The sequence below is a fragment of the Solanum dulcamara genome, chromosome 10 (genome assembly GCF_947179165.1).
Source record: "Solanum dulcamara chromosome 10, daSolDulc1.2, whole genome shotgun sequence".
Taxonomy (NCBI): domain Eukaryota; kingdom Viridiplantae; phylum Streptophyta; class Magnoliopsida; order Solanales; family Solanaceae; genus Solanum; species Solanum dulcamara.
The window spans coordinates 73,211,686-73,239,160 of NC_077246.1; the positions used below are offsets into that span (position 1 = coordinate 73,211,686).

Consider the following 27,475-nt stretch of genomic DNA (forward strand, 5'->3'; position numbering starts at 1 on the left):
GAAATTGAAATTGAAATCTTCAAATCCCCAAAATCCTTCTCTCGTTTTTCATTTTCCCACTTCACCAGTACTCTCCCCGTCCCCTTCCCCGCCAACTCCATATACATGGTTTTCAAACTATCCTCTTTATTCCTTAACCCTAAAATTCACGTCTAGAGCCCTCATTTCTTCAGCCAACGTCCACCAAGAACAGAGACGCCAATAGCTATGGCAATTCCGACAGCGGAGAAAGTGTAAGGTGAGCTCTGTATCATAGCTCTGGACCACGAGCTTGATGCTCCCACAACCGCCATTGTTGAAGCTGCTGACATTGTGAAATCTGATTTTGCTTTGGTTTCTAATAATTTTCTCCTTTGTCGATCTTGAGATTTCTTCAGTTTGGGGGAGAGAGAGAGAAGGGGATTGAAGAGAGGACTTAGTACCATCAGCTTTTGCGCTACTGAGTTTTGTTCTATCTATATGCTCCTGGAGCAAGCCTTCCACTCTCCTTTGCAAACTTAGTGGGATTACTACCGTCAAACCGAAACAGTTGCGAAACAAGGGAAATTGAAATTGAAATCTTCAAATCCCCAAAATCCTTCTCTCGTTTTACTTCAAATCCCCCAAAATCCTTCTCTCGTTTTTCATTTTCTCACTTCACCAGTACTCTCCCCGTCCCCTCCCCCGCCAACCCCATACCCACACCGGAAATATCCGCTCAACCTCCATCGGTGCCGTCGATTCACCCTGAACACTATCGAGGGCAGTAGATGATTCGAACATTCAGGTTCCTAGGTTTTTGAACAATTTGATGTGTGATATCTGAAGAAGGTTGTATTTGCTAGTTGAAGTTAGAAGAAGATGGCGAAGGTTGCTGCTGCGGGTATGGTACATCAATCAAATGCACTTAATTTTGGTGGCGGTGGTGGTTCTAAGGTTACTACTACCACTGCATTGAAACGGAAAACTCCATCGGAGTTGCGAGTGAGTACCTTTTTTCCTTGATTTAACTTTAAAGTTTCAGTTTTTTTATATGAAAGTAGCTTTGATTTATGTTATTTAAGTAAGATGGACATTAGGATGTGAGTTATAATGTGATTATTTTGTGGGTGAAGAGAGCATCCCTTTTGCATAATAACATATTTTTAAAAAGGTTGGTTAGTGCACAAAGCATCCAGCGTTCACACAGGGTTTGTGGAAAGGCTGTACCCCAATGAGTGTGATGTAGACGACCTACCTTAATGCAAGCATTAGTCACTGCTTCAACAGTTTGAACCCGTGTTTTTATGTAGGTCATACAGAGACAACTCTACTGTTGCTTTAAGGCTTCTTTTGTCATATGCTTATAATAACATAATAATGTGGTAAGAGAAGTGTTTTAGTGACTTGACTTGGATTCTTGGAAGTGAATGGAATGAATGACAGTAGGAAGTTAACTTGTCCTTCTATTGGGCCTTGTCCTATTAAATGTTGCTGTTGCTTTTTACACCTTTCCTGGTCGAGTAGAAGGAGTGTATATTTTTCTTTAGTGGTTTATTTGTATGAGTAGAATTCATTGGGGAAAGTCTATTTAAGCAGCTGAAAGAATAATAAAGACTATGGAACTATGTAAGACACATAAATTTCTTTTTGCTTTTAGTTTGAAAGAAAACTTTACTAAACAATTGAAGTTAAATATGCTTGTTAATTTTCAAGATAAAACTTAACAATAAAAGTATCCTTTGTCAAAATTTCTAATTAGACCTAATCTCTCACTATGGGCATCCATGAGCATCTTTGTCTTTGACAACACTGAATATGACAGGGAGAACAATTGAAGAAAAAGAATACTGTGGAACTTGTGGATGAATCAACAGTTTCAAATGGTGGCCCAATGAGGTAATATTTGTTCCCAGATTCTTATAACTTGTTGAAGTGCAACTCACAAAGTTCATCCACTTGTTTGAAAGCAGTGGTCTTTTCCCAGTGCCCAAGAGATGTGATGTACTGAAGAACCCAAGATATGTTGATACTCGTGTGGACGAGCTATTTCCGTCCAGAAAAAGTAGCATCAGGCTTAAGTTGGTTTCGAGAAAAGAAAATGGCAAGGTTAGTTTACTTTACTTTTTGTCAGTGTATATTTTTTGGGAATCTATGTAATTCAGCAAATGCTTTAGCTGATACTCATTCCAATTTATATGACATAGTTTGTTTTGGCATGAAGTTCAAGAAAGAAGTAAAGACTTCTGAAACTCGTGGTCTTAAACATACCATAACATTTGTGCGGCGATAAAACTTTTGAAACTTGTGGCCTTAAAACATCGCATAACATTTGCATGACTGTAAAAGCTTCTCATTAACAGTAAAATGGAAAGTGTAGTAGATTGTTTCCAAAAATAGAAATATGTCATTCTTTTCGGAACAAAGGGAGTAGGTTTTTTGCATTTTTCAAAAATAGAAATATGTTTTTCTTTTCGGAACTAATAAAGAAAAAGCATCACATAAACTTGAACAAAGGGAGTAGGTTTTTTGCATTTTTCCTCCACTACGAACTCATTATATATCTTCACAAGTTTCACATATTTTTATTTTTCTTGCTGGCAGGAAAATTTTCAAGCAGAGAATAATGGTAGTACGAAAAATTGTTCTGTTCCTTCAGCTTTCCCTGCTGAGAATCAACAGCGATCAAAATGGTAAATACATCTTTGTTGAATGTAATGGCTATTATATCTTCTTGCTGCTGATTTAATGAATTTTTTGTATATTGTCATCAAAAGCCCAAAATTCTCTCTTGCTTCAACTGTAGCTGGGAAAGATGATGCAACCGACACTTGTAGCACAAGCGAAAGGTGCAGTGAGAATACTTTCCGCAGTGTCACTGAGCTGTCACTGGGTAGTGTAGATGTACATGGCTTGTCTACTGTTGATATGGTAATTACAATTTCCTGCATTTATCCTCTTCAATCTCTCTGTATACTTTGAATTTTGATAAAGCTAAGAATTAACCTTTTATCTTTTATTGGTAGGATAAAGCCTTAAGAGGACTGGCTACTCATGAGCATCTAGGTGATGCTGCTAAAATTGCTGAATCCTCTGAAACTGATGGTGGTATTAGGTCAAAAAAATTCTGCTCAGAACTCAATGTTCCATGCAAGATGACCCCATTGGATTTGACGATGAAAACTAACATACGAGTTGTATCCTCATCTTCCATCAATTGGTAAGTAATGAGTTAACTAATTTTGTTATTTAATGAGCCATTTTGATATTGATGCATGCCTACATTTAATTGTTGGAAAAAATGTCCATTTGCATTTCTTGGTGTTAACTCATAAAAAGAATCTGTGCATCTCAGGAAGTTTATTTACCACCAAATAACACAAGATAGTTTAAATACTCACACTATCTGGACCTGGAGTGGCAGAGCTTGTTTATGATGTTGGTCTAAGTTTGTAATGAAGTGTCTGATATATACATTTTCTTTCATGAGATTTAGTAGTTGACTCTTATGACATACTTAAGTAAGACTTGATGGCATGTAACTAAACTAAACCAAGTGTGGCATAACCATATAAGAAGTGAGAGATGTACATCGTTTGACCATGCCATGAAATGTGTTCCAAAAACAAATGGTTAGTGTTGCCGCTTGTCTAAATGCGTCTATTTATAAAAGTGCTGTAAAGAATTCTGAAGGTGGCTGACCAGGTTTTGGGCCCTTGTCCAAGGTGTGTTTTGTGTTAGACTCATGCAATATTGACACATTGCCACTTTTTTATGTCCTTGTTTCTTATCTAACAGCAAATCAAAGCCTAACATTTGATTTGCCTTTTACTTTTTCATCTGAGTATTATCTATACTTGTTATGCAGTACTTTTCTGCTCTTATTACTTTGAATTGTGTTCCTCGATGTTGTTTTTTGAAGGTTAATTAAGTCTTGTATGTCCTTTAGGTTTCACAGGTTGATCAATTGTGGCACCAACAATGTGGTGGCGAGGTCCTCAGTTAAATGTTTCATGAGACAAAAGATGACCTGTTTATCTGAAGTGACTTCTGTATCCCAATCGATTAATCCAATGTCATTGCATTCCTGGATGTATCCTCAGTCTCCTCTACCGCCTTCAGTTATATCAGCTTTAACCTTGTCTGCCTCAGCTGGAGGTATTACTGGATTCTTCTGTAGTCTTACCTTTGTTTGCTGTCTTCGCTCCTGACTGTATAAATCTGTCTGTTAATCCTAGGGCAACTGGACTTTTTAAGTGAAAGGCAGCTAGCATGGCAGGATTCATTTCGAAGTTTATATTACATGCTTCGGAAGAATGTTTGCAGCATCTTCTATGGTAATAATCATTTTAATAACCACCTTCAATGTTCTATTATAACTGACATGCAGTTCTTATTTTCTTCAAATTTTATGTGACTTCACACTTATGAAGTAGTAGTGATTAGGATGGATATCTGCATCTTAGTAAAGGGAGAAATGCAAGATATGGATTCTTCATGATATTATTACTTGGTTTTTGATATCCCATCAGAGCAGGGTCTTTTGGAAACAGCCTCCCTGCTTCACAAGATAGGGGTAAGGTCTGCATACACAGCACCTTCCTTGGACCCCACTTGTGAGATTACACTGCGTACATTGTTGTTGTTGTCGTCGTTTGTTTTTGATATCCCATCAAGCAACTGGGTCTTATCAGTAGATTATCTCTGATATTTGCCCACAGGCGGTTTGTTTAACACATATACATGTATCTATTTTAGTTTCAAAAAAAATGTGTGTACGTGTTTTGAGCCTAGTTATGTTGCTTGTAATGATAGAGAAACTATTTGAAGTGGTTCCAGCAGATTCTGTTTTAGAAGGAAGCTCTATTTCTACTACCTACTTTTCTGTCCTTTTTCTTCATGTGCATTTTCCATTTTACGTGTTAATAATTATTGTTTAACTTTATTGGTTATGGTACTTGTGATGTTAGTTAACTTTCTTGGCTTATACATAACTAGCCTTTAAGAGCTCTATTCTTAGTCAATTTAAGAACGCATACAAAAGTTTGCATTGTCTATGTCCTTTGAAGAACTCTTAATGGATATCCTTGGATGAGGTGATGCTTAATCTATCATAAATGAGTAAACCATCTGAGTTTATTTCTCTATTGTAACTACTTTGTGAATCTGAACAAAGATGCAATTGTTTGCAGATACAACTTCATGATAGCTTAAGGGCTTTTCACTCTGTTCCACTTTATATGACATTCTTTCCTTATTAGTCTATTTGGCAAAGATGACTCATTTATATAGTTGGAAAACATTAAACTTCTCATTTTGCTCTGAATAGCATGTCCTCGTAGCCATTGAAATGTCATGGTATGTTTAAGACAACATGTTCCAAGGGTACTTTTGGTTTTTTTTTCTTTATTAAATTATTTGCATAGTTTAACACCAATATAAAATGAAATGTAAGGAGTACCTTTTTTTCTGCTTCATTATATTGATCTGAATATTATGTATTCATGTTCTCTCTGTCATAAACTTTGCAGTTTGCACTGCTCAGTTTGTGATCATGTTCACCAGTTCTTATTCAGAGGAGGACAAATGTGTTTGTAACGCATATATATCTCAGTCAACCCGGGGTTTGAGGTCATTACTGAAAGAACATGTAAGATGCTGAATATATGATACTTCTTATTTTGCTTATTTCTTCAAGCATTATTCATGTATTATCCTGCTCGTTTGTGGCCTATTTGGTGTCAACATTTACAGTATTGTTGTATTGAATATGGGTGTTGAGAATATAATGTAGTAAATAAAAAAAATTGCTATCTAACAACTTAAGCATTTAGATGAGATGGTTACGCACTTCAACATGGCGCCAGAGCTGGCAGAAGTCTTGGACCGAGTCTCACTGTCATTCAATTGCTGAAAAGAATTTCCACATTTTTGGACCACGAAAAAGAATCACGTCTGCATGTGAGGGGGCTTTTTGAGAATATAATTAAGTAATAGAAAAGTGTGGTCTCTCTAACCACTTAAGCTTTTAAATGAGATGGTCACACTCACACCCTTCAACAATGGGAATTGGTGACCTGCAAACTTGATACAATCCTATACATTGCTTCTATTTTATGATTATAAAAGTTGCTCTTGGGGCAGCTTGGGCCTGTTATAATGTCATTAAAGTGTCATTTATTCATTAGGTCTAACCTCTGCAATTTAAGTTCCTGATAACTGGAATTTATTATGATCCAGTGATATGCAAGTAATGCTAGTGTGGATTTGAACATCTTAAATGTCCAGAGGGATAGCTGTCACGACCCAAAAACTGAGGTCATGATGGCACACATCTCAAAACCCAATCTGATGTGTAACCCTAAAAATAAAATTCATACAAAACTTCCAAAGAGGAAAGTGATTCCACGATTTAAATAAAAAGAAAAAAAAACAATGAAGAAATTATCCCAAAACCTGGTGTCATAAGTATAAAGAGCATCTAATACAAGGTTCGAATCTGAAGATACAACATAAGTCTCTGAATGATACAAAAGACTGAAAAATAAAGATAGACTAGTGACGATCCGAATTCTGGGACCTCACCACTAATCTGAGAATTACACAATCCGCTAGAATATTAACTGCCACGTGGGGTACCCCGACTAGTATCTGCATCAAAAAGGGACACAGAAGTAGGGGTGAGTACAATTCACATGTACTCAGTAGGTTTTAGCTGACTGAGTATAAGGAATTAATCAAACCTATGAAATAAACTAAGGAACGCTTCCACCTGCATATAGAAAAGTCCCACTTCGGCATCGGTGCCGCCAGTTTATATATATAGTGGCACGAATAAAGTATAATAACAACTCATAATCACAATTAATCAAATAATTCAAGCAGCACAAATGTCAATGCAATGCAATGCAATATGATGATGCAATGATGTGGTGGTACGGTGGAATCAAGACTGTCGCACAGCCTGTCGTATACACCTGCCGAGCTGTGCTACCAAGCAGGACCCATGGGGGTCTCGCAGACCATATACCTCAATCACAATATCTCATTATCCTTGCCACCTCCTCGTGGTCAAGGGATCACAATGCATCCACTACCCTGCCGGAAAACTACCTCGGTCAGGGACTCAAGATACAAAGGTTGGGATCACAATGCATCCACTACCCTACCGGAAAACTGCCTCGGTCAGGGACTCAAGATACAAAGGTTTAAAGGTGTTTCATTTTCTTTCTCAAAAAGAATTTCCATATTTCTCAACTTCCCATGTTTCATGATGTGATGAATGAGGATGAATGCATCAAAACACATATGCATGGAAGTAATAATCAACTCACATGTGGTATAATGTTCAAAGTTCTCAAAACTTAACCTACACATGATATTCACCCTCAATAAATAGTAACGGGAAGAACACACTTTCATTTAAATATTCACCCCTTTCTCAACAATATTTCAATACTCAAGTATGCTCAAAACCCCCAACTCAATCTCTCAGGCGGCATCACAAGTCAAATAATATACTCAAGCCTCTCTCTTAGGCAAATCATAATTCACATGCTCTCAAAGCAAATAAGATAACAAATAAGGCCCCCACACGGGCTATGTAATACAAATAAACCCCGTCACGGCAACACATTAATAAATAAGCCTCCACACGGACATCATAATATATATAACATTCTCAACTCATACTACAACCCCATCCCAAAGTCTATAACATATGAATGATTAATTACCCCATCTCAATCTCAAAGAAAGATAGCCAAACCTACCTCAATTGCCGAAACCGCACTCGAATACCTCCACCGGACAAGTAACTCTCGAATTCAGCGCTCGGAATGACAACCCACTATCAACAATGAAACATACACGTCACAAGGAGTCCAATGACACCCATATTGATAGGTTTCGGAACCGGGGGTAAAATGGTCCAAAAATTAACTATTTTCGAAAAGGGTCAAATCTGTAAATTTATTGAACAATCCCATTCTATTGGTAATAAGGAACTCATGGTTGAAAAACCCATAAAAATAGAGCTCAAAACGAGTTGGAAATCACAATTTTCCTTAAATTCGGATTAGGGAAGAAACAAGGATTTTTGGGGTTTGAAACTAAAATTTAAGAGTTAAAATCGTCAAAAACTTAATGAAAAAGGAAGGTTTTAGGTCAAAAATCACTTACCCAACACTTTGCCTCGAAAATCTCTTCTCAAATCACCTCAAGGAGTTCAAGAACTCAAACAAATGTTGAAAAATATTGAAATGAGAAGAAAGGGGCATTTTCTGCCCAAAAAGTTACTGTTCACGCGTGTTACTGTTCACGCGTGTTACTGTTCACGCGTGTTTTGTACAAATTTACGAAAATCACCCTCAAGGTCATTACAATATCCACCACTAAAAAGGATGTTCGTCCTCGAACATAAGATAAAATAAAGTACCTGGGGTCTCAAAAAGCTGAGGGTATCGAGCCTGCATATCAGACTCTAACTCCCAAGTCGCCTCCTCAGCAGGCCGATGCTGCCACTGCACCTTGACCGAAGCGACCTCCTTGGTCCTGAGTCTACGAAGCCGCCTATCTAGAATAACTGTCGGCTCCTCCTCATAAGTCAAATCCGGACTCAACTCTACCGCATCATAAGAAATCACATGAGACTCATCCGGTATGTACTTGCGAAGCATGGAAACATGAAACACCGGATGGACAGCTGACAATTTAGGGGGTAAGGCCAACTTATACGCCACTCCACCTACTCTCCTCAGGATTTCAAACGGGCCAACAAACCTTGGGCTAAGCTTGCCCTTCTTTCCGAACCTCATCACACCCTTCATGGGCGATATTTTAAGCCACACGCAATCACCCACCATGAACTCTAAGGGACGAACCCTCCTATCAGCATAACTCTTCTGACGACTCTGAGCTGTCAATAGTCGACCCTGAATCAAACGTACCCGCTCCACAGCATCCCTAAGTAAGTCAGTATCCAATGCATCAACCGCAACAGAATCAAACCATCCAATGGGTGATCGACACCTACGACCATACAATGCCTCAAATGGTGCCATTTGAATGCTGGAGTGATAACTGTTATTATAGGCAAACTCTGCTAAGGGCAAGTGTTGGTCCCATCGGGCACCAAAATCAATCACACAGGCCCTAAGCATATCCTCCAACACCTGAATAGTCCGTTCAGACTGACCATCGGTTTGGGGATGAAATGCTGAACTCATCTCTAGTCGCGTACCCAAACCACGCTGTAATGCCTTCCAAAAGTGAGAGGTGAACACTGAACCCCGATCCGATACAATAGAGATAGGCACCCCATGCAGCCTAACAATCTCACGAAGATAGATCCTAGCTAACTGATCCGCATTGTAGCTAGTCTTCACCGGAAGGAAATGGGCTGATTTGGTCAATCGATCCACAATCACCCAGACAGAGTCATACTTACCCAATGCCATGGGTAATCCAGACACGAAGTCCATAGTGATACGCTCCCATTTCCACTCAGGAATGGGCATCCTTTGCATAGGACCACCCGGTTTCTGATGCTCATACTTCACTTGTTGGCAATTTAGACACTTAGCCACAAAATCAATAATGTCTCTCTTCATGCCACACCACCAATAATGTTGTTTCAAGTCATGAAACATCTTTGCCACTCCCGGGTGAATCGAATACTTGGAACAATGAGCCTCCTCTAATATCATACGTACCCATTCACTAACCTTGGGCACACAAATGCGACCATTAATCCTCAAAACTCCTTCCTGATCAAGAGAGGCTGATTTTGCTTCACCACTCAACACTTTGTCTCGAATGGCCCTCAACTTTTCATCTTCAAACTGGTGTGTACGAATCTGGTCCATCAAAGTAGACCTAGCCTCCACAAATGCCAAAATACCATGATGTGTAGAAATATCCAGTCGGACCAACTGTCTAGCCAATGACTGAACCTCCAACGCCAAAGGCCTCTCCACAGCCTTAAGAAAGGCCAAACTACCCATGCTAGATGCTTTGCGACTCAGGGCATCCGCTACCACATTAGCTTTGCCCGGATGATAAAGTATGGTAATGTCATAGTCTTTCAATAACTCTAACCACCTACGCTGCCGCATGTTCAGATTCGGCTGAGAAAAGATATACTTAAGGCTACGGTGGTCAGTATAGACCTCGCAATGCACTCCATAGAGATAATGCCTCCACAACTTCAGAACAAACACCACTGCTGCTAACTCTAAGTCGTGGGTAGGATAGTTCTTCTCATGTACCTTCAACTGTCGAGAAGCATAAGCTATAACTCTACCTTTTTGCATCAATACACCACCCAAGCCGACTCCCGAAGCATCACAAAACACAATAAATGCCACGCCCTCCTCGGGTAAGGCTAGAATAGGTGCTGAAGTCAATAATTCCTTGAGCTTTTGAAAGCTCGCCTCACACTCATCAGTCCACTGAAATGCCACGGTCTTTTGAGTTAGCCTAGTCAATGGGGCTGCAATAGAAGAGAATCCTTGAACAAACCGACGATAGTAGCCTGCCAACCCAATAAAACTCCGAATCTCGGTAACCGAAGTAGGCCTAACCCAATCACGAACCGCTGCAACTTTGGCTGGATCAACCATAATACCATCCTTGGTCACTATATGACCCAAGAATGTCACGGACTCAAGCCAAAACTCACATTTGGAGAATTTTGCATACAACTTCTCCTCTCTCAATCTCTGAAGGACTGTCCTCAGATGCCTAACATGATCCGCCTCATTCTTGGAATAAACCAAGATGTCATCAATAAACACAATCACAAACGAGTCCAAATAAGGTCGAAATACCCGGTTCATCAACTCCATAAAAGCAGCCGGGGCATTAGTCAACCCGAAGGACATAACCACAAACTCATAATGCCCATAACGAGTCCTGAATGCAGTCTTCGGGATGTCAGATTCTCGAACTCTCAACTGATGGTAACCCGACCTCAAATCAATCTTTGAGAACACCGATGCACCTTGAAGCTGGTCAAATAAATCATCAATGCGAGGGAGAGGATACTTGTTCTTGATAGTGACTTTGTTCAACTGTCGATAGTCAATACACATCCTCATAGTACCATCTTTCTTCTTCACAAATAAAACCGGTGCACCCCACGGTGATACACTAGGTCTAATAAACCCTTTCTTCAATAAATCTTCCAATTGTTCTTTCAACTCTTTCAATTCTGCCGGAGCCATCCGATAAGGAGAAATAGAGATGGGTTTAGTGTCATGCTCCAAATCAATCACAAAATCGATATCACGATCAGGAGGAACTCCCGGCAAGTCTGTAGGAAATACATCCATAAACTCTCTCACCACCCTCGTAGTCTCTATATGAGATGACTCCGTGGTGAGATCACGTACATGAGCCAAATAAGACAAACAACCCTTATCCATCAAGCGACGAGCACGAATATAAGATATCACCCCCTTAGGGTATGAACTCGGATTACCCTTCCATACTAAGCTAGGTAAACCGGGATAAGCTAAGGTCACGGTCTTTGCATAACAATCTAATATAGCATGATAAGGAGATAACCAGTCCATACCCAGTATCACATCAAAATCAAGCATGTCTAATAAAATCAAGTCTGCACGGGTCTCTCTACCCGAAAATATCACCAAACATCCCTTGTATACCCGATCCACTACTAAAGATTCACCTATTGGGGTAGAAATAGTAATAGGCACAATAAGGGACTCACTCACATAATCAATACCCACATCAAAATAATTCGACACATAAGAATAGGTAGACCCTGGGTCAAATAATACTGAAGCAGAACGATGGCAAACTGGAACAATACCTGTAATAACTGCATCAGAGGCTTCTGCCTCATATCTACCCGGTATAGCATAGCATAACTGACGGTCACCCTTAGCCTGCGAACCACCACGAGCACCACCTCGTACTCTACCCCTAGCACCATGGGTGCCACCTCTAGTATTCTGCGAAGAACCTCGAATAGTTGGAGCATCTATAGAATGAACAACTGGTGCCCCAGGCCATCCATTAGAAGGAGCACGTTTGGGGCAATCTTGGGCCTTATGCCCAAACTCATCACACACATAACAACCTCGAGGACCTGAACTCCGTGGGGAATAACTAGAATTGTCAAAACGACCTCCGGAGCTCGAAGAACCCTGAATAGCTGCCTGGACTGGTCTGCCCTGATAACCATGGGTTCCTGAACCCGAATATTCTCTACCCTTGGAGGAATGATCGCTGAATTGACCCTGCCGACGGAACCTCTTGGCCCCGCCCTGTCTAGCACGTCGGATACTCTCTATCATCCTGGCATGATCAATAATACTCTGAAACGTACCCCCAGACAATACAAGAGAGGCTGTAGCCTCCTGGAGATAACCGGCGAATCCCTTCACTAGTTTGCGAATCCGCTCGAATTCGGTGGGAATACTCGACATAGCATAACGAGATAACTCATGGAAGCGAGTCTCGTACTCAGATACAGATAAGGAGCCCTGCTCCAGTCTGTCAAACTCATCCCTACGCTGATCACGAAGGCTATATGGCACAAATCTCTCAAGGAACACCTCAGTAAACTGTTCCCAACTCATCATAGGAGAACCAATAGGTCTACGAGCAAGAACTGACCTCCACCATTCTTTGGCCACTCCCGCAAATTGATATGAAGTGTAAGCAACTCCATGTGCCTCTAAAATGCCTAGGTTGAACAACCTATCTTGACACTCAGTCAAAAAGTCATAGGCTTTCTCTCCGGCTTTACCATCAAACCTTGGAGGTGCCAATCGAACGAACCTCTCAAAACTCTTCTGCTCAGCTACCGACATGGCAGCATTAGCAGAAACTGGCGGAGCTGCAAATCTCGGAGGTGCAATAGAAGGCATTGAAGATGAACCAGGAGTCTGAAATCCTACACTAGGCCCCTGAACTGGCGGTGTAGCACCAACTGTGATAGGAGAACCTATAGTACCTGAAATAATACCAGAGGTAGGAGCACCATCCAGTCTAGCCAATAATCGAACCAATAGCTCTTGAAGCATCGGAGTACTATCGGGAACCACAGGAGGCTGGGATGGCCTCTCCTCCTCAGTCTTCTGCTCTAAGTCATCCTCATGCTCATACATGGGCTCAGGTGATAGCTCTCTAGCTCGTCCACGAGCAGGTGCCGCTCCCCTTGCTCGGCCTCGTCCCCTGACTCCACCACGTCCTCTACCTCGCCCGCGTACTGGGGCTTGAGCAGCAGGTGCAGCCTCACCCTCAGTAATTGTGGCTCTAGTCCTCACCATCTGCGCAGAAGGAATAGATCAGAGGTATACAACACTTGATATGAATAAATCGCACGAAGGGAGTAAAAAGAAAGAAATTCTCCTATTAAGTATCTTGTAGCCTCTCGAAGATAAGTACGGACGTCTACGTACCGATCCGCAAGACTCTACTAGACACCCTGCTCTTTAACTTATAAGACCGGTGAACCTAGTGCTCTGATACCAATTGTCACGACCCAAAAACTGAGGTCATGATGGCACACATCTCAAAACCCAATCTGATGTGTAACCCTAAAAATAAAATTCATACAAAACTTCCAAAGAGGAAAGTGATTCCACGATTTAAATAAAAAGAAAAAAAAACAATGAAGAAATTATCCCAAAACCTGGTGTCATAAGTATAAAGAGCATCTAATACAAGGTTCGAATCTGAAGATACAACATAAGTCTCTGAATGATACAAAAGACTGAAAAATAAAGATAGACTAGTGACGATCCGAATTCTGGGACCTCACCACTAATCTGAGAATTACACAATCCGCTAGAATATTAACTGCCACGTGGGGTACCCCGACTAGTATCTGCATCAAAAAGGGACACAGAAGTAGGGGTGAGTACAATTCACATGTACTCAGTAGGTTTTAGCTGACTGAGTATAAGGAATTAATCAAACCTATGAAATAAACTAAGGAACGCTTCCACCTGCATATAGAAAAGTCCCACTTCGGCATCGGTGCCGCCAGTTTATATATATAGTGGCACGAATAAAGTATAATAACAACTCATAATCACAATTAATCAAATAATTCAAGCAGCACAAATGTCAATGCAATGCAATGCAATATGATGATGCAATGATGTGGTGGTACGGTGGAATCAAGACTGTCGCACAGCCTGTCGTATACACCTGCCGAGCTGTGCTACCAAGCAGGACCCATGGGGGTCTCGCAGACCATATACCTCAATCACAATATCTCATTATCCTTGCCACCTCCTCGTGGTCAAGGGATCACAATGCATCCACTACCCTGCCGGAAAACTACCTCGGTCAGGGACTCAAGATACAAAGGTTGGGATCACAATGCATCCACTACCCTACCGGAAAACTGCCTCGGTCAGGGACTCAAGATACAAAGGTTTAAAGGTGTTTCATTTTCTTTCTCAAAAAGAATTTCCATATTTCTCAACTTCCCATGTTTCATGATGTGATGAATGAGGATGAATGCATCAAAACACATATGCATGGAAGTAATAATCAACTCACATGTGGTATAATGTTCAAAGTTCTCAAAACTTAACCTACACATGATATTCACCCTCAATAAATAGTAACGGGAAGAACACACTTTCATTTAAATATTCACCCCTTTCTCAACAATATTTCAATACTCAAGTATGCTCAAAACCCCCAACTCAATCTCTCAGGCGGCATCACAAGTCAAATAATATACTCAAGCCTCTCTCTTAGGCAAATCATAATTCACATGCTCTCAAAGCAAATAAGATAACAAATAAGGCCCCCACACGGGCTATGTAATACAAATAAACCCCGTCACGGCAACACATTAATAAATAAGCCTCCACACGGACATCATAATATATATAACATTCTCAACTCATACTACAACCCCATCCCAAAGTCTATAACATATGAATGATTAATTACCCCATCTCAATCTCAAAGAAAGATAGCCAAACCTACCTCAATTGCCGAAACCGCACTCGAATACCTCCACCGGACAAGTAACTCTCGAATTCAGCGCTCGGAATGACAACCCACTATCAACAATGAAACATACACGTCACAAGGAGTCCAATGACACCCATATTGATAGGTTTCGGAACCGGGGGTAAAATGGTCCAAAAATTAACTATTTTCGAAAAGGGTCAAATCTGTAAATTTATTGAACAATCCCATTCTATTGGTAATAAGGAACTCATGGTTGAAAAACCCATAAAAATAGAGCTCAAAACGAGTTGGAAATCACAATTTTCCTTAAATTCGGATTAGGGAAGAAACAAGGATTTTTGGGGTTTGAAACTAAAATTTAAGAGTTAAAATCGTCAAAAACTTAATGAAAAAGGAAGGTTTTAGGTCAAAAATCACTTACCCAACACTTTGCCTCGAAAATCTCTTCTCAAATCACCTCAAGGAGTTCAAGAACTCAAACAAATGTTGAAAAATATTGAAATGAGAAGAAAGGGGCATTTTCTGCCCAAAAAGTTACTGTTCACGCGTGTTACTGTTCACGCGTGTTACTGTTCACGCGTGTTTTGTACAAATTTACGAAAATCACCCTCAAGGTCATTACAATATCCACCACTAAAAAGGATGTTCGTCCTCGAACATAAGATAAAATAAAGTACCTGGGGTCTCAAAAAGCTGAGGGTATCGAGCCTGCATATCAGACTCTAACTCCCAAGTCGCCTCCTCAGCAGGCCGATGCTGCCACTGCACCTTGACCGAAGCGACCTCCTTGGTCCTGAGTCTACGAAGCCGCCTATCTAGAATAACTGTCGGCTCCTCCTCATAAGTCAAATCCGGACTCAACTCTACCGCATCATAAGAAATCACATGAGACTCATCCGGTATGTACTTGCGAAGCATGGAAACATGAAACACCGGATGGACAGCTGACAATTTAGGGGGTAAGGCCAACTTATACGCCACTCCACCTACTCTCCTCAGGATTTCAAACGGGCCAACAAACCTTGGGCTAAGCTTGCCCTTCTTTCCGAACCTCATCACACCCTTCATGGGCGATATTTTAAGCCACACGCAATCACCCACCATGAACTCTAAGGGACGAACCCTCCTATCAGCATAACTCTTCTGACGACTCTGAGCTGTCAATAGTCGACCCTGAATCAAACGTACCCGCTCCACAGCATCCCTAAGTAAGTCAGTATCCAATGCATCAACCGCAACAGAATCAAACCATCCAATGGGTGATCGACACCTACGACCATACAATGCCTCAAATGGTGCCATTTGAATGCTGGAGTGATAACTGTTATTATAGGCAAACTCTGCTAAGGGCAAGTGTTGGTCCCATCGGGCACCAAAATCAATCACACAGGCCCTAAGCATATCCTCCAACACCTGAATAGTCCGTTCAGACTGACCATCGGTTTGGGGATGAAATGCTGAACTCATCTCTAGTCGCGTACCCAAACCACGCTGTAATGCCTTCCAAAAGTGAGAGGTGAACACTGAACCCCGATCCGATACAATAGAGATAGGCACCCCATGCAGCCTAACAATCTCACGAAGATAGATCCTAGCTAACTGATCCGCATTGTAGCTAGTCTTCACCGGAAGGAAATGGGCTGATTTGGTCAATCGATCCACAATCACCCAGACAGAGTCATACTTACCCAATGCCATGGGTAATCCAGACACGAAGTCCATAGTGATACGCTCCCATTTCCACTCAGGAATGGGCATCCTTTGCATAGGACCACCCGGTTTCTGATGCTCATACTTCACTTGTTGGCAATTTAGACACTTAGCCACAAAATCAATAATGTCTCTCTTCATGCCACACCACCAATAATGTTGTTTCAAGTCATGAAACATCTTTGCCACTCCCGGGTGAATCGAATACTTGGAACAATGAGCCTCCTCTAATATCATACGTACCCATTCACTAACCTTGGGCACACAAATGCGACCATTAATCCTCAAAACTCCTTCCTGATCAAGAGAGGCTGATTTTGCTTCACCACTCAACACTTTGTCTCGAATGGCCCTCAACTTTTCATCTTCAAACTGGTGTGTACGAATCTGGTCCATCAAAGTAGACCTAGCCTCCACAAATGCCAAAATACCATGATGTGTAGAAATATCCAGTCGGACCAACTGTCTAGCCAATGACTGAACCTCCAACGCCAAAGGCCTCTCCACAGCCTTAAGAAAGGCCAAACTACCCATGCTAGATGCTTTGCGACTCAGGGCATCCGCTACCACATTAGCTTTGCCCGGATGATAAAGTATGGTAATGTCATAGTCTTTCAATAACTCTAACCACCTACGCTGCCGCATGTTCAGATTCGGCTGAGAAAAGATATACTTAAGGCTACGGTGGTCAGTATAGACCTCGCAATGCACTCCATAGAGATAATGCCTCCACAACTTCAGAACAAACACCACTGCTGCTAACTCTAAGTCGTGGGTAGGATAGTTCTTCTCATGTACCTTCAACTGTCGAGAAGCATAAGCTATAACTCTACCTTTTTGCATCAATACACCACCCAAGCCGACTCCCGAAGCATCACAAAACACAATAAATGCCACGCCCTCCTCGGGTAAGGCTAGAATAGGTGCTGAAGTCAATAATTCCTTGAGCTTTTGAAAGCTCGCCTCACACTCATCAGTCCACTGAAATGCCACGGTCTTTTGAGTTAGCCTAGTCAATGGGGCTGCAATAGAAGAGAATCCTTGAACAAACCGACGATAGTAGCCTGCCAACCCAATAAAACTCCGAATCTCGGTAACCGAAGTAGGCCTAACCCAATCACGAACCGCTGCAACTTTGGCTGGATCAACCATAATACCATCCTTGGTCACTATATGACCCAAGAATGTCACGGACTCAAGCCAAAACTCACATTTGGAGAATTTTGCATACAACTTCTCCTCTCTCAATCTCTGAAGGACTGTCCTCAGATGCCTAACATGATCCGCCTCATTCTTGGAATAAACCAAGATGTCATCAATAAACACAATCACAAACGAGTCCAAATAAGGTCGAAATACCCGGTTCATCAACTCCATAAAAGCAGCCGGGGCATTAGTCAACCCGAAGGACATAACCACAAACTCATAATGCCCATAACGAGTCCTGAATGCAGTCTTCGGGATGTCAGATTCTCGAACTCTCAACTGATGGTAACCCGACCTCAAATCAATCTTTGAGAACACCGATGCACCTTGAAGCTGGTCAAATAAATCATCAATGCGAGGGAGAGGATACTTGTTCTTGATAGTGACTTTGTTCAACTGTCGATAGTCAATACACATCCTCATAGTACCATCTTTCTTCTTCACAAATAAAACCGGTGCACCCCACGGTGATACACTAGGTCTAATAAACCCTTTCTTCAATAAATCTTCCAATTGTTCTTTCAACTCTTTCAATTCTGCCGGAGCCATCCGATAAGGAGAAATAGAGATGGGTTTAGTGTCATGCTCCAAATCAATCACAAAATCGATATCACGATCAGGAGGAACTCCCGGCAAGTCTGTAGGAAATACATCCATAAACTCTCTCACCACCCTCGTAGTCTCTATATGAGATGACTCCGTGGTGAGATCACGTACATGAGCCAAATAAGACAAACAACCCTTATCCATCAAGCGACGAGCACGAATATAAGATATCACCCCCTTAGGGTATGAACTCGGATTACCCTTCCATACTAAGCTAGGTAAACCGGGATAAGCTAAGGTCACGGTCTTTGCATAACAATCTAATATAGCATGATAAGGAGATAACCAGTCCATACCCAGTATCACATCAAAATCAAGCATGTCTAATAAAATCAAGTCTGCACGGGTCTCTCTACCCGAAAATATCACCAAACATCCCTTGTATACCCGATCCACTACTAAAGATTCACCTATTGGGGTAGAAATAGTAATAGGCACAATAAGGGACTCACTCACATAATCAATACCCACATCAAAATAATTCGACACATAAGAATAGGTAGACCCTGGGTCAAATAATACTGAAGCAGAACGATGGCAAACTGGAACAATACCTGTAATAACTGCATCAGAGGCTTCTGCCTCATATCTACCCGGTATAGCATAGCATAACTGACGGTCACCCTTAGCCTGCGAACCACCACGAGCACCACCTCGTACTCTACCCCTAGCACCATGGGTGCCACCTCTAGTATTCTGCGAAGAACCTCGAATAGTTGGAGCATCTATAGAATGAACAACTGGTGCCCCAGGCCATCCATTAGAAGGAGCACGTTTGGGGCAATCTTGGGCCTTATGCCCAAACTCATCACACACATAACAACCTCGAGGACCTGAACTCCGTGGGGAATAACTAGAATTGTCAAAACGACCTCCGGAGCTCGAAGAACCCTGAATAGCTGCCTGGACTGGTCTGCCCTGATAACCATGGGTTCCTGAACCCGAATATTCTCTACCCTTGGAGGAATGATCGCTGAATTGACCCTGCCGACGGAACCTCTTGGCCCCGCCCTGTCTAGCACGTCGGATACTCTCTATCATCCTGGCATGATCAATAATACTCTGAAACGTACCCCCAGACAATACAAGAGAGGCTGTAGCCTCCTGGAGATAACCGGCGAATCCCTTCACTAGTTTGCGAATCCGCTCGAATTCGGTGGGAATACTCGACATAGCATAACGAGATAACTCATGGAAGCGAGTCTCGTACTCAGATACAGATAAGGAGCCCTGCTCCAGTCTGTCAAACTCATCCCTACGCTGATCACGAAGGCTATATGGCACAAATCTCTCAAGGAACACCTCAGTAAACTGTTCCCAACTCATCATAGGAGAACCAATAGGTCTACGAGCAAGAACTGACCTCCACCATTCTTTGGCCACTCCCGCAAATTGATATGAAGTGTAAGCAACTCCATGTGCCTCTAAAATGCCTAGGTTGAACAACCTATCTTGACACTCAGTCAAAAAGTCATAGGCTTTCTCTCCGGCTTTACCATCAAACCTTGGAGGTGCCAATCGAACGAACCTCTCAAAACTCTTCTGCTCAGCTACCGACATGGCAGCATTAGCAGAAACTGGCGGAGCTGCAAATCTCGGAGGTGCAATAGAAGGCATTGAAGATGAACCAGGAGTCTGAAATCCTACACTAGGCCCCTGAACTGGCGGTGTAGCACCAACTGTGATAGGAGAACCTATAGTACCTGAAATAATACCAGAGGTAGGAGCACCATCCAGTCTAGCCAATAATCGAACCAATAGCTCTTGAAGCATCGGAGTACTATCGGGAACCACAGGAGGCTGGGATGGCCTCTCCTCCTCAGTCTTCTGCTCTAAGTCATCCTCATGCTCATACATGGGCTCAGGTGATAGCTCTCTAGCTCGTCCACGAGCAGGTGCCGCTCCCCTTGCTCGGCCTCGTCCCCTGACTCCACCACGTCCTCTACCTCGCCCGCGTACTGGGGCTTGAGCAGCAGGTGCAGCCTCACCCTCAGTAATTGTGGCTCTAGTCCTCACCATCTGCGCAGAAGGAATAGATCAGAGGTATACAACACTTGATATGAATAAATCGCACGAAGGGAGTAAAAAGAAAGAAATTCTCCTATTAAGTATCTTGTAGCCTCTCGAAGATAAGTACGGACGTCTACGTACCGATCCGCAAGACTCTACTAGACACCCTGCTCTTTAACTTATAAGACCGGTGAACCTAGTGCTCTGATACCAATTGTCACGACCCAAAAACTGAGGTCATGATGGCACACATCTCAAAACCCAATCTGATGTGTAACCCTAAAAATAAAATTCATACAAAACTTCCAAAGAGGAAAGTGATTCCACGATTTAAATAAAAAGAAAAAAAAACAATGAAGAAATTATCCCAAAACCTGGTGTCATAAGTATAAAGAGCATCTAATACAAGGTTCGAATCTGAAGATACAACATAAGTCTCTGAATGATACAAAAGACTGAAAAATAAAGATAGACTAGTGACGATCCGAATTCTGGGACCTCACCACTAATCTGAGAATTACACAATCCGCTAGAATATTAACTGCCACGTGGGGTACCCCGACTAGTATCTGCATCAAAAAGGGACACAGAAGTAGGGGTGAGTACAATTCACATGTACTCAGTAGGTTTTAGCTGACTGAGTATAAGGAATTAATCAAACCTATGAAATAAACTAAGGAACGCTTCCACCTGCATATAGAAAAGTCCCACTTCGGCATCGGTGCCGCCAGTTTATATATATAGTGGCACGAATAAAGTATAATAACAACTCATAATCACAATTAATCAAATAATTCAAGCAGCACAAATGTCAATGCAATGCAATGCAATATGATGATGCAATGATGTGGTGGTACGGTGGAATCAAGACTGTCGCACAGCCTGTCGTATACACCTGCCGAGCTGTGCTACCAAGCAGGACCCATGGGGGTCTCGCAGACCATATACCTCAATCACAATATCTCATTATCCTTGCCACCTCCTCGTGGTCAAGGGATCACAATGCATCCACTACCCTGCCGGAAAACTACCTCGGTCAGGGACTCAAGATACAAAGGTTGGGATCACAATGCATCCACTACCCTACCGGAAAACTGCCTCGGTCAGGGACTCAAGATACAAAGGTTTAAAGGTGTTTCATTTTCTTTCTCAAAAAGAATTTCCATATTTCTCAACTTCCCATGTTTCATGATGTGATGAATGAGGATGAATGCATCAAAACACATATGCATGGAAGTAATAATCAACTCACATGTGGTATAATGTTCAAAGTTCTCAAAACTTAACCTACACATGATATTCACCCTCAATAAATAGTAACGGGAAGAACACACTTTCATTTAAATATTCACCCCTTTCTCAACAATATTTCAATACTCAAGTATGCTCAAAACCCCCAACTCAATCTCTCAGGCGGCATCACAAGTCAAATAATATACTCAAGCCTCTCTCTTAGGCAAATCATAATTCACATGCTCTCAAAGCAAATAAGATAACAAATAAGGCCCCCACACGGGCTATGTAATACAAATAAACCCCGTCACGGCAACACATTAATAAATAAGCCTCCACACGGACATCATAATATATATAACATTCTCAACTCATACTACAACCCCATCCCAAAGTCTATAACATATGAATGATTAATTACCCCATCTCAATCTCAAAGAAAGATAGCCAAACCTACCTCAATTGCCGAAACCGCACTCGAATACCTCCACCGGACAAGTAACTCTCGAATTCAGCGCTCGGAATGACAACCCACTATCAACAATGAAACATACACGTCACAAGGAGTCCAATGACACCCATATTGATAGGTTTCGGAACCGGGGGTAAAATGGTCCAAAAATTAACTATTTTCGAAAAGGGTCAAATCTGTAAATTTATTGAACAATCCCATTCTATTGGTAATAAGGAACTCATGGTTGAAAAACCCATAAAAATAGAGCTCAAAACGAGTTGGAAATCACAATTTTCCTTAAATTCGGATTAGGGAAGAAACAAGGATTTTTGGGGTTTGAAACTAAAATTTAAGAGTTAAAATCGTCAAAAACTTAATGAAAAAGGAAGGTTTTAGGTCAAAAATCACTTACCCAACACTTTGCCTCGAAAATCTCTTCTCAAATCACCTCAAGGAGTTCAAGAACTCAAACAAATGTTGAAAAATATTGAAATGAGAAGAAAGGGGCATTTTCTGCCCAAAAAGTTACTGTTCACGCGTGTTACTGTTCACGCGTGTTACTGTTCACGCGTGTTTTGTACAAATTTACGAAAATCACCCTCAAGGTCATTACAATAGCATACACAGGTTTAGAAATTGTGTATGTGCTTCAGTGAGAAGTTCCTTATATGTCTATAAATAGGAGCCCAAAGCAAAAATGTATTAAAGGACTATAGAGTCTAAGGGCTTTAAGTGAGAAGCAAATGCATGGTGTATAAATTTGCAGTACGTAACCTCTTATCTGTTGAAAGTGCGTGCTGAATATGCATGTATATTCAGCACTTTAGCATCACTAAAAGTGATACTAGAAAATGACACTTATTCAACATAAAGAAGCCAAATGGCATATACATATGACAAGGAAACACTAGGAGTCAAATTCTAATCATTCTTCTTTACTGTTAATAACTGAGAGATTTTCCAAACAATTCTCCCTTTTTAATGTAAGTAAATAGAAGTTCATTCTCCATAAAATCTGGGATGCACTTACTTACAAGGTCTTTAGTTCATCAAACTCGAATCATTTTCAAGCGTCAATATGTACTTTCAATTTTACCTACTCATTTCATATTTGCAGTTTGTTTTGTAAAAAGAGCATAAAAGGTAAATAAAGTTGGCATAAGTTCTCTACTCTTGTTGGCAACCTAGAGGTCAGTTAAGTTGAATAGACTATGGGAGATCAGGATCTGAATCCAAGTAGAGGCAAAAAACATTGGGTGATTCCATTTGACTAAGCCTCAGTAGACTGATTACCTGGTAGCTGTACTTCTGAGATGTAGCAGGTACTGATGAATTAGGAGGTGCGCACACACTAGCCCAAAACCACTATCATAAGAAAAGTTCTCTATTCTTGTTGTGGGGTCATTGGTGCTGATTATTCTGTTGTGATGATGGATTTGGTCATTATCCTTCATATGCAGTAAGCAACTGGCTTCTCAGTTTGAGGCTATTCCTTCACTAGCTGTGAAGCTTGAAGGAAAAAAATATTCAACTATCCGAACACAAGTTCAACTTCTACAAACTTTCTCTAACTTTAATTTCGATAGTCATTTTTCCATCTTTAATTTCAAATAATTTTCCCCAATTGTATTTGTTTAACTCAATGGTTGTGGAAGACCAAAGAGTCCATCTGTTTTCTTGTATTCACTCCACTCATCAGTGTTTCTGTCTAGCTCATTAAGATCCAGCACCAATTTTAGGCACTTGTAATACTATACTGTTGGAAACAGCCTCTCTACCCAAGGTAGGGGTAAGGTTTGCGTGCATCCTACCCTCCCCAGACCCCACTTTGTGGGATTACAATGGGTATGTCGTTGTTGTTGTAATACTGTACTAATATACTGTGCTGGAACATCATCTTCATGCTTTTACAATAAAATAAAGGGGAAAAAAAACCATTTCCTATCTTCTGGCTCTGAATTCTTTTTTTTTTGGATACATAATTTGTTAAGCTGATTATGTATTGCACAATCTTTTGTGGATGGTAGGATGTTTCTTATTCTATGCCGCTTTGCCACTCGAAGTTGGAGGAGCTTAGTACGGAAGAACTGGTTGAGCTTTCAGAGATTGAGAAACAAAATATGGGCCAGGTAAAATTGTTATGTTGTTGATACTCACCTAGAAAAATAAATCCAGCAGTGAAATTTGCCTGCAAAGCTTTGGTATTATTGATGTCAGATTCTTGGACTGACTTGTTCATTCCAAGTTTTAGGAGAGGGAGAATTATCCAACGGATTGAGTATATTTTTTAATGTCTTATTTTCCTTTGCCTTGATGAACTTAACTTTCTCAATTTGGAAATCTTGGGAGTAATTATAGTGATGAATTGTGCTTTAAGATAACTTTACTGCTTGCTAGAAGAACTTTCATGGTGTATCCAGTGGTGGATTATTTAGTCTCCCCTTTTACCTTGATTTTTCTTATATTGTTGAAGTATGTAAACTGCTTCCTTCAAAAGCTTAACTGTAAGAGACGAGATACTTTTATTTACTTATTTTGTACACAGTATTACCCACCCCACATAATTTTGTGATTTCTTTTTCTTGGGCTTAGCACATGGAAATATTTCACTAGCAGGTGATGGTGAGGCCGAACTAAGGACCTTTGCTTGCTTAAGATGTTGAAGTGCGTGTATAACCTGATTCAAAAACTTAAGCTGTAAAAAGAAGGACCTTCATTTATATATTGGTTTATAATATTATTTTTTCTAACTGGTGAATTTAATGTTTTATGCAGACTAGGCGTCGGAGTGCAATGTCTGATGTGGATAATAGGCCAGATTCCCTGCTGGAATTTACTGGGAATAAGAATGTTCATTCTTTATATGACTTTCTGTTGAACTATCGGTAAACTCGTTGTTGATGACGGATGTTTAGTTGACTTCATTCCATCATATTATGCCACATGATATTCAATTGCTTATGATCTTCACTACACTAAATAGTGTTTTTCAAAATTTTCAGATATTTCTTAACTTCTCTAACCGGTGTGGATGTCCCTGTGTTGTATTCACCTATACCATTTGAGAATGCTGCACTCACTGCACCTGAGGTTGGTTTAAAACTTTTGCATAATCTTGTTTCTTCATTTATCTTGTTTGATAGTTGGGCTCAGGCCATTACCTTTAGGGTTGTTTGTATGGAGATAAGATCATACATGATTATTAGACGAGTACAGTGTGATAAGTAAGACAATATGTGGATTTGACCAGATATACATTTGCAATTGTCCTTTTGCCTGATCTATGTGTGGACTCAAGATAACACTGTTCCTTGTTTGCCCTTCAATGGGCATTTGGTTATTACTCATTACATTACAAAGATGTCTCTCAATATGTTAGACGATCTCATTATTGCATTATTAATGTCTTATCCTGTATAAACTCTCAAAATATTGTCTTAAGATGGTTATAGTATTACAAGTGTGTTGTCTGTAATGCAAATAGATATTATTTTACCTACTCTGCAGGTCAGATGCAAGGAGGTCAGGAGAATTGATCAGGCAGCTTCTCAAGGAATGGAGTCAAATGTGGCTTGTGAGCCTAATCAACAACCATCTTCTGGGATGCGCTATAGTGTTGAAATTAAGGGTCGATACCTTGCCCCATGGGTAACCTCTGCTATATGTGATGCTTTCAGCTCTAACAGCACAAGTTTTGAGGCTAGGTATACTTTCTAAAAACATTTTTCACCTGGATTATTTTTCATTTTCACTAGAACATAGTTTTGCATGTCGTGTATTAAAGCATGTTCTTTTACTGGTTGGAAGGGGATCTCCCTTGGGGTTGCTGTTGGATTATGGAGATCCAGAAACTGGTATTTGATTACAACAAGATCCACTGAAAGAACATTAAAGCTTTAAATTTTCGAAGTCAAAATCTAACAGGCAGAAATCCTTCAGAATTATGAAAAAACTACTGGTTTGAAGATGAGTTCACTGTAGTGTCCGAATGGTTAAACCGTCAACTTTCTGTATTTATATTATTTTCAGAAGTTTTAATCTATGATACTGATGCTGTTTCATTTTATTTATTTGTTACTTATGTATCCCTTTTGACCTCGGAATTTTATGTCTTTGCAGTTTCATCACAGAGCCAGCTTCAGTTAACTTGAATGCTAGTCTCGGCATTACTGGGAAATATTCTGATCCTGAAGTTTCAGCAACTGAAGCCTTGGACAACGGTAGCCTTTGTTTTGGTATCCCAAATAACAAATTTTGTTCCCAGATAAATTCTGGTTTCTTAAAGGGGTTGAAGTACAATGGTGGTTCTTACACTGCTTTTCTTTCACCTGTTTGACATCCTGTGTACAACATATTCTGGGTAAATTATAAAGTGGCATCTGTTTTTGCTGCAATACATCTTTACCGTTGTAAAATTGTTCAGTAATTGTTCGGATTTTAACTGTCTTTGGTCAAATTCCTGTTGTAAAATTGTTCAGTAACCGTTCGAGCATTATTGCTGCTTTGATAGCTAATACAGTGCATAATTTGTAAAGTGTTGATGATCAAATTCTATTGATTCTGGTGATTGTATTTTTGCTAAACTGAAATACGTTGCACTTGATGGAACTTATTCTGTCATATCTTGCAGATTTTGCTTCAAGTTCATCATCCCTTTCTCATTTTCATTTCATTGACCTCTAACAATGGGCTCATTTGGTATGTTGGATGAGATAGCAATCCCTTATATAAAATATGAGATTATTCTGCGTTCGTATGGTTGGATAAGGGATAATAATCCTATGGAATGTACTAAAATGATGAGATTAGCTATCCTATATGAAATACGGGATAGCTAATTCAATTGAATATCTTTGTCTATCTCATTCCGCATATCAAATGAGCCCTTAGGGGTTGGATTTAAAATTTGGGATTACATTTATCTTGTGTTTGGTTATATCCAAATTTTGGTATATCTATCCAACATATTGAATGTGAGATTATAAATAACAAGATTATAATTTCAAGAAAGCCTTGTTTCAAACTACATGATGTCTTAGAGACGCAATGATCTTAAAAAAAATTCTTTTTTTTGTGCTCATCTAGTTGATTGAGGGATAAACGAGTATAAAAGAAAGGTAAGTGTTCCTTCATCATTAATTAGAGAATTTAGTAGTCTTGCATGTGAGAAGCTCACCTTTTGACCTTTGTGATTGTCTCTTTTGAATTTCTTATAAGCTAAAGTTAATGAAGCAAAATTGGAACATAAGCATAATCACGAAGCCGGTTAATGAACTTAATTAAATTAAAAGAGAAATATTGGACACACTCTTAATTCAGCGTGAATTA

General features: G+C 40.5%; 1 protein-coding gene across 2 annotated transcripts; it reads left to right on the forward strand.

Moving 5' to 3' along the window:
* On the forward strand, positions 1-26,755 carry LOC129870293 (uncharacterized). 2 transcript variants are annotated; one of them, XM_055945021.1, is made up of 15 exons: positions 1-963; positions 1,784-1,857; positions 1,932-2,067; positions 2,563-2,651; positions 2,736-2,889; positions 2,985-3,178; positions 3,908-4,116; positions 4,197-4,295; positions 5,490-5,608; positions 24,175-24,276; positions 24,923-25,032; positions 25,150-25,237; positions 25,655-25,851; positions 25,955-26,001; positions 26,267-26,438. In XM_055945021.1, the coding sequence occupies exons 1-15, from the start codon at positions 841-843 to the stop codon at positions 26,296-26,298; spliced, it is 1,773 nt and encodes a 590-aa protein (XP_055800996.1). In that variant the 5' UTR covers positions 1-840; the 3' UTR covers positions 26,299-26,438. The 2 variants fall into 2 exon arrangements, with proteins under 2 accessions (XP_055800996.1, XP_055800995.1); XM_055945020.1 differs by lacking the exon at positions 25,955-26,001 and having other exon boundaries at positions 26,267-26,755.
* The last annotated feature ends 720 nt before the right edge of the window (positions 26,756-27,475 follow it).